The sequence below is a fragment of the Macrobrachium nipponense genome, chromosome 11, assembly GCF_015104395.2.
Source record: "Macrobrachium nipponense isolate FS-2020 chromosome 11, ASM1510439v2, whole genome shotgun sequence".
Taxonomy (NCBI): Eukaryota; Metazoa; Arthropoda; class Malacostraca; order Decapoda; family Palaemonidae; genus Macrobrachium; species Macrobrachium nipponense.
This window is the reverse complement of record NC_061087.1, coordinates 38,907,532-38,916,364: the sequence shown is the minus strand read 5'-3', so window position 1 is coordinate 38,916,364 and position 8,833 is coordinate 38,907,532. Positions and strand designations below refer to the sequence as shown.

The following is an 8,833-nucleotide window of genomic DNA, read 5'->3' as shown; positions in this document are numbered from 1 at the left end:
AAGAAACGTCCTTCACAGTTATGATGCGATTCACGGTATGAACCTCATTGACGACACATACGTAACTCTGAACCCAAAATAGTTAGCATTTACAATGGGATATGAAGATAGTACTTACTTGCCCATTCGTCACGCCGGGGTCCCACTGACCGAGGCAAGAGGCGGCGAGGGCCAACAAAGCTGCAACCAACCGAATCATATCTGAAATTTCGAGAGATTGACAACAGATTGCGGGCAAGATCTACACAGCTATATATACTCAACAGCGAATGAGTGTTTCCTTCAAAGCGCCTCACCTCAGATAAAAGTTCAGTTACTTAGTAGTGAAATTTAGCAAGTTGACATATGCACTCGCACACACTCAAACCATATATATATATATATATATATATATATATATATATATATATATATATGCATATGTATATATTGTAATGTGATGTATATATGTATATATATATATATATAATTAATATCTATATATATATATATAATACGTGCGTATTTAAATATATATACGTGTGTGTGTACGGGTATTTATAAAGTTGCAGTAATTTCAGTAACGAATATTATCTTTTGATTTTCTATATATCTGTGAGATTCCCATTCTTCGTTAATGAAAGCAACAAGAAAAGCCTAAACCTAAACCCTCTCGGTAAATACATTCAGTAATTGAATTGCTGGATGTTTACATGATTATATATATATATATATATATATATATATATATATATATATATATATATATGTTACGCAAAATGTGGATAATTGCCAAATGTGTACATTTTGCAATTAATTTTGCCTATTGCGTACAATTTACAGCGCTTGATGCCTGCAAATTGTACACAATAGGCAAAATTAATTGCAAAATGTACCACATTTTGGCCCCTGCAATTATCCTACCATTTTGCTAAATTTCTATATATATATAGATATATATATATATATACTATATATATATATAATTATATATATATATATATACACACACACACACACACACACACACACATATATATATATAATTAATGGCAGATAAAATTGTATTTATACGTACAAATAAATTTCATTGTTTTATGGGAGTTAAAAAGGTATTAGATACATAAATTGTGTGGCATAGATATACCGTCGTAGTTTTAATAGATTGGTACTTATTTTGACATTTTACTTGGGAGCTTAGAAAATGCCCTTTATGTAGAGGAATACATGAAGAGAAAGATAGTAATATTAGGTAGCTATATTTCTGTTGTTACTTCAGGTACCATTGCTATTTCATATGTTCAGTAAAGTCTAATACTTTGAGCTATCAATGTAAACCTAATTGTCTATGGAACTATGGAAACATTTATGTTGTTACCTCGAGTATAGTGGAGAAATGAATGGCTCATTACCTCCGGGTGACGGTCCATTTTATACGTACCGGTGCTTTTGTACTGTAAGCTCCTTGGGAAAATGTTGCAAATATAGAGATAGTAATGTTTCAAGCACTGTAATTACTTCTTTCGACCTTTTCAAAGTCACTGACTAAAATAGAAGACAGCAAAAAAAAAAAAAAGAAAAAAAAGCAATATCAGTAAAACCTTGTGCCAAGAACAATTTCCCCCGTACCTGGTTATGTATTTCAAAGGAAGCTTGCAGCTGTTATTTCACACGGAAAAGGGTTAGAATTTTGACAGCTGGCGACTATTCCTGCGGCAGAAAATATACGCGTAGCATTATTCTCATGACTGTATAAGAAGTAGTGTTTACCGTTATGTGCTCTTATGCTTGCTTATATTATGCAAACTAAATCCGGGCAAACTGGCTCATCTAGGAGAGAAAGTGGTTGGGTTAACACTTGGACCATGAGGCGAGTGAACGAGAATTCGAATTTGATAAAATACATAAACGGCCCTGTAGAAAATGAAGTCTGCTTCCTTCATTGGTAGTCACTTTGCGTCATCATCACGACTAGATGCGCATGTTAATTTAATTATTGGTAGCAAGTCACAAGGGAATGAAATTGCTAACGCACTAAGGAGACGGTGTTCAGAACTCATTATCTATTACTGACAAACGTTGCCAGTTCAATTAAACCCCCAAACCTTCATAGATTTATAGGTACTAGCAAACTTACCCATCTACGATGGGTGATAAAATACGGGTGCAGAAATGAAAAATTTATATGTACTATTTGTTCAGCAATATTAAAATAAGGGCGATTTTTATACATACCTACTACAGAACCTTTTTGTACACAATATTATCAGTTTGTCCACAACTTAATTTCAAGTTGGCTGAGTCAGTTGCTCTGCTCATCGCCACATACAGTTGGCCATGCGTGAACATGGGTGACGGCAGAAACACACCAACACGATCCAAAGTCTGGCCCTGCGACTTGTTTGCAGTGAATGAGAAGGCCAGGTTGATGGGAAACTGCCTGCGCCGTAACTGGAACGGAAACTGGTTGTCCGAAGGCATCAGAGGAATCCGGGGTATGAACAGACGATTGCCGGTGTGAGGGCCCGTTGCTATCACTGCTTTGATGACGTGTGAGTTTAGCTCCATAACGGTGTACCTCGTTCCGTTGCAATGTCCATTGGCAGGATCGAAATTCCGAAGCAACATTACCAGGCAGTACTTCTTCAATGTTATTTTGGGCACTGGCAGTCCCGATGGATTTAAGTTATTCAAAAAATCTTGTGTATATTGATGATAATTTTCACCTTCTATTGTGTCCGAGCTGAAATATTCGCGACTTTCTCCGGGAAGTTGTACAGAAATCATGTATGAAAAATCGTAAAGTAACTAAGTCTACGGAAATAACCAGCCTCGTTTCACGGCCAGAAACAGCTCCGTTTCAGGGAATCCCTTCTCACCCCCACCCCCTACAAAGGAGGGGGGTAGGTTGAATGAAACCCCATTACAAACCATTTTAGGGGTCCCCACCATAACCCTGCCAAGTTTCATGCCCATCTGACCAGCCGTTTGGCCGTGATTGAATGACAGACAGACAGACATTACGCTCATTATAGTATGATAGTATGAAGATGGATCCAGGTCCCCAATGAAAAGGGCGAATTGAGAGGAGGGGACATTAAGTTCGCTTTTATAAAAAGGGGAATTATATTTGAAAATCTAAAAGTGCGAATGCACATGACTCAAATTCCAGGGTTAACTTGAGACGCACGATACACTAATTTGCCGGGAGATAGTCTAATTGCATATGGCTCCCTTACAGTTTACCACGTCACTCGAAAGATGTGAATTCCGACCTGGGAGCAGCCAGCCCTGCATTTCATTTGTAATGTACTCCATTGCTATGAACAATACAACACATCTTGATGCTGAGTTACCTTGTACGTTCAAGAGTTAAAAAACTTTACATATTCCTATTAATAAATGCAAAATAATTACGTGTTCTGGGAACTATGACTCTAATACGGGCTACCTGAGAAATCTGTCATCTTTTGACCTTAACCTTTCTGTTGTTCACCGGATGCTAATACTGACCCAGGCACTTATTTCCAGAGCATTCAGGGTGAAAAGTTGCTCCGACTTCGTAAGAAGACAATGGAGGCGTGTGGGAAATAAAAAAATAAATGAAAAATAAATGAAAATAAATGAGAAAATATGCAGATTGCAGCTTGGTGGATGGTGAGGAAAGGCTATCTGCTAATCCTAAAGTAGTTGATTATACTGTCTTAGTTGCTCCAACATGCATACGGCTAAGAGCAGCGTATAAATGCTTTCATAAACTGTACTTTAAAGTCTGTACCAAAGAAACACCAAAAACAATAAGGTGGAATGGATGGAATATGGTAAAGCTGAAGGAGAATGGCAAGGCAGTGACAAGGTTTCTAGCAGCAGAAAGAGGAACCGTTCAATGAAATAACTGAGAATGTAAGACATGACGCGGCATATGTTCCAGACTCATTTGACAGTATCAAAGTGAGCTAAATATGCAGAAGAAAATGTAATACTACTAATATTTCTCAATCTTTTTTGACCCCATAATGTTCCCCATCAGTAGAAAAGGAATAGAGGCTGCTGAGTTCGGCATTTGTTGCTGTCTAGAGCAATTCTTGAAATTTACTTGTACTCTACCTCATGATTTCCTCTCTTGACCCCCGCCTCCTTTGAACTATTTCCTGTGTACCATTCTTCCAGATATTTCTATTCATTTACAAAACTTGCTTGATCTACTTAATTTGTTCTTTTCTTTATTATGAGCGGTGCTGCCCTATTGGGGTTGGTGTTAAGAGAAACTAGAGATTACAAGAAAGTAAAGAGAGAAAGAGAGGTGGCATTAGAAGTGAGACAGAAGATATATCAAACACTGTTGGCCCTAACATTAATTGTCAACACAGAATCTTTGAGTAGTGTCCTTGAAAAAGACGTGAATAAATTTGAGAGACTACAGTACGTATACGTAGTGTCCTCCGAGGAATGTATGAACAACCAAAGTGGAGGCTTGTGGACTACAGAACAGGGCATAAAAATATTTGTTTCTACAAGTAAAAAAAAACAATGAAGACAAGATATTAATAACAGAAATAGCAGAGGATCAAGTAAGAATACACATGGACAAGTGCTGTACAAAAGACGTAGTAACAATATATGTTAAATACAATATAGAAATAGGAGAAACGATAAAATATGAAATAAAACATTGGAAAAGGAAATGAGGAAGAAAATTAATGAGGAGATTGAAAAGACCTTGGGAGATAAGAGAAAAGAAGTGAAAAAGCTGAGGTTCTCCCTAGATCCTATGTACACTCTGAAAATAAATGATGTTTTCATTGCAATGTTCTATAAAAATGCGGGGGTAGCGTAAGAACGTTTTTCTGGCCTTTCTTGTTATAGAAACGATTTTTCTAAATTCAAAAGATATAAGATTCTGAAATAACTTTGAACCTTAGTAATAAATGAGATTTACAACGCCATATAGTATAGCATTAAATCACAATGAAGCATCCATTTGGAACGAAGATATATTTTCGTAAGCTATAAAAACTTATCTCTGAAAGTACAAAGGATTCCTGTGTAATAAACGAGAGAGCATGAAAGTTGCTTCCTATAGAAAATCAATGAAAGATCCTTATCAAGCCACCAGCAATAGGCCTATGACACTAACCAGTTTTGTTCGTAAACTTACAAAATTTGCAATGTTTGATAATCTTGAGAGCCGGTGTGGAGAAATTCCTGATGGTTTTTCCTTTTGTTTTTTTTAAAAAGGTTTCTAGTGTATTGCTTCCCAAGATTAGGAGATAAGACTGCAGTAAAACTACAGAACAATTGCTATTCTCCCTGTGCTCTCTGAAGTTGCAGAAAAACTCATTGTTTAGGCACACGACAATTGTGTGGAATCCAAACGAATGTTGACTGACGCTCAGTATGCATATAAAAGCAATTAGGTACCTGTGATGCTCTTTTTAGATCTGATATACCATTAAAAAAAACTTTATATCAGTTTTGGGTATATAGTAATTCAGATAGATTTTAGTGCTGCTTTCAATTTAGTAAATCCTTAGGCGCTTATGCATAAACTTCAGAATCTTGGAGTGGGAGGACATATTTTAGAATTACTTCAAGATTTCCTTACAGCAGCGAGTTGCTGTTGATGGATCTTTAACGAACCAAGACCTATTGTGTCTGGAGTTCCACAGGGTTGTGTTTTTGTTCCAATGTTATTTTTACTATATACAAGAGATATGGTTGTTGGCATAGACAACAAGACTTCAGTTTGCTGATGATGTAACGCTTATGACTGCAGTAGTTTACACTTATGAGAAATGAAGGAGCTCTTAGTCTCAGTCGTGACATGGAGGGAATTAGTTAATGGTGAATTGTTTGTTTGTTTGTATGGTGTTTTTACGTCGCATGGAACCAATGGTTATTCAGCAACGGGACCAACGGCTTTACGTGACTTCCGAACCACGTCGAGAGTGAACTTCTAGCATCAGAAATACACATCACCAACCCCTCACTGGAATGCCCGAGAATCGAACTCGCGGTTACCGAGGTGGCAGGCCTAGACCTTACCGATCACGCCACTGAGGCGCCCAGTTAATGGTGAAGTCAGTGGAGTATGAGACTTAATTCCAGTAAAACGAAACCCTATTGATTAGTAGATCTAAAGCTAGAACTACGCTTCGTGTAACATTGGACTCACATCTTACTTTTGAGTAACATTTAATAAAAGAGTCAGCAAGTTAGGTATTGCACGTAAGGCCTCGTTATCTATAACAGTGATAAAATCAGAGCAACCTGTTTTAGGTTATTAGTCATTCCTTTAATAGAATACTGCCTCTGCCCTCTATGTGTCTCTTTTTAGTCTTTTATAAGTTGTATGCCAACAGAGATCTTTCCGATTCATCATTAAGCCATGATCCTCTTTTCCTGCTGAGAGCAGCCAGATTTGCTGAACTGCATCAGCAATATGCTGTAAATGTACCCCACTGTCAAACTTCTCAGATGCAGCAGTCCTTTGTTCCTCCACTGGAGGAGCAAAGGACCGGTGGACTGTGGAACAGCCTCCCTGAGGAAGTCGTGCAACTGGAACTCCAGAAATTCAAGCGAAGATGCAATGCCCTACTTACTATCCTGAAGCATTTTCCTTGTACTATTTTATTATGTACTTACACTTTATCTATTTATTCATTAATTTGTTATTTATTTTTTTTCTTTTCTAATAACTGGTCTCTCTCCTTTCTGTATTTCCTATTACCTTCTGATATTTCTTTCAAATGAACACCAAATTCTCTAAAAGCTTGAATTTCAAGTCAATGGCCCCTGTCTGCTGGTTCCATGTGAACGGGGTTCATCCTCTGAATAATATGTTATAATGCTAATAATAATTGTGGAAAAGTTGATTAGCTAGGTTTATGGGATATTTCAAAACTAGGGGACAACTGCCTTCCTTCTATCTTTGATTTTGCAAGGTCCACTCCACTCCCCTCTTCAGATTCCCTACTGGAATGATCAAATCAAGCCTAGCAAGGAATTTAATATAAAATTGTAAAACAAAAAATGTAAAAGTTCAGACCAAGGCCTGTGAACGTTACCGTTTTCACACAGGTATTTTTCGAAAGGTAACTTTCACAGTCCTTGGTTTGAACCTTTATAGTTTTTGTTTTTTCAATCTTAAATTGAATTCGTTATCTACCCTCCTCCACAGAGCCATGACATTAAAACCTGACTGAAGTCTTTTCCACAGAGAAATCGGAATCCTTTACGATTTTATTATTATCAAATTGTTATCCTCGTAATGTCTTTATGAAATATGTTAGGAAAACTCTGGAAACTTCATTTTATCCTTCAGCAGCAATACATTTGGCCCAGAAACTCAAGTTTTTATTCGATTTCCTTATATACATGACACCTTTTTATTTTTTTTACCTCACTTAAGGAGAATTTTAATTATAAAGAGAGATTACTTCCCTTAAAAAAACCCGGCGTTGTCTATATACATATATTATATACTTGCTGCCGATGCAATTTGCAGACTTACGTCTGCTTATGGTGAGATGTGATGCACATTTGGGTATTAGTTTTCGTACAGGGAGGGAACTGTCCAACCAAGAAATATCTAATATTAGGAATCATGGGAAATTTTGTAAAAATAATATAAACTATAAGGATGTCAAGATATCATTATCAAGTCCATATGAACACCTCCTTCCAATATTAGAATCTCTAGTTATAAAGAAACTAAAGTCCATTCACTTAAGGTAGATTCTTGTGCCTACGAGACGTTTGCTTGGCGACCTCTGCGGCTTAGAAAACTAGCAATATGTTTATATTTCTTCAATAATCTCACGCTTTGCTCAAAATAGGTAAGTTTTGGTCATGCCAAAGGATTCGGTATTAATCGTACTACTATGTCATCTTTTCCTGAAACCAATACAATAAAACACAAAGGAATTACAACGAGTAAAAGTGAAGAGGAAACATTTCATTCTTTATACCTGTTTTTATCATTGGACTTTTAATAATTCATGTCATCAAGATAAAATAAAACTTGTGTTTTCATACAATACAATCACCCTGAATACGCTGGTGCCTTCAGATTTTAGATGTGTGTAATATGTGAAGAAAAAATTAAGAATGTCTTATTATGTTGCATATGTACTTGACTCGGCCTGAAAGGAAGTCAATCTTCCTTAATTCTTTGTTGTTTATTACTTCACTGAGATTATTATTTCCTATCACTCAAATAAGTCTCTAATATCTCTTTCATTTGAAAATATATTCATATAATAAAATTAAAAACAAATATTCTGAAACAACCTGATTAAAGCTTATAGGCTGAGCTGAAGAGTGCGAAGTCTGTTCACAGAGTTCAACGTCTTTGCTGGATTGAATTCCCCGCTTCCCGCCTAGATCTCGGCTAATATTATCAGATGCATCCATCTGATTATTATTGTTTTCCTTATCAGATGTGTCCAGACATACTGTATGATATTGGATTGAAAATGTTCGGCAGTCATAATGGGAATTCTGTGTATTTAATTAAAGAAAATGTAATGATGTAACATGGTAAATATTGTCGAAACTGCAACCTCTTATATCCCTAATTGGCAACTCAAAACTCTCGCTGAGACGACCAACACAACGACGCCTTGCAGATCATATTCTCTCGGCAATACTGTCAACTTGAATCATTTACGGATGCAACATAAAAGACATATTCTTCATTTTCTCTTCACATAATACATGCATCCAAAATCTGAAAGCACCAACGTATTCAGGGTGGTTTTATTTTATGAAAATACAAGTTTTATTTCATCTTGATCGTGTTAATGATGGAAAATCCGATGATAAGTAAAAACGGGTATAAAGAATCAAGTAC

The 8,833-nt window shown here is 36.4% G+C and overlaps 1 protein-coding gene across 1 annotated transcript in view; it reads right to left on the bottom strand.

Annotated features, from left to right (window-relative positions):
* Window positions 1–1,424, bottom strand: part of LOC135205428 (alpha-amylase 1-like) — a 13,302-nt gene extending 11,878 nt beyond the window's left edge. Inside the window, exons 1-2 of the mRNA XM_064236001.1 lie at window positions 1,358–1,424; window positions 119–201 (exon numbers count right to left, since the gene is read on the bottom strand). Coding sequence (XP_064092071.1) covers window positions 119–201; window positions 1,358–1,409 — 135 coding nt within the window. The 5' untranslated portion in view covers window positions 1,410–1,424. The remainder of the gene's footprint in view (window positions 1–118; window positions 202–1,357) is intronic.
* Between the last annotated feature and the right edge of the window lie 7,409 nt (window positions 1,425–8,833).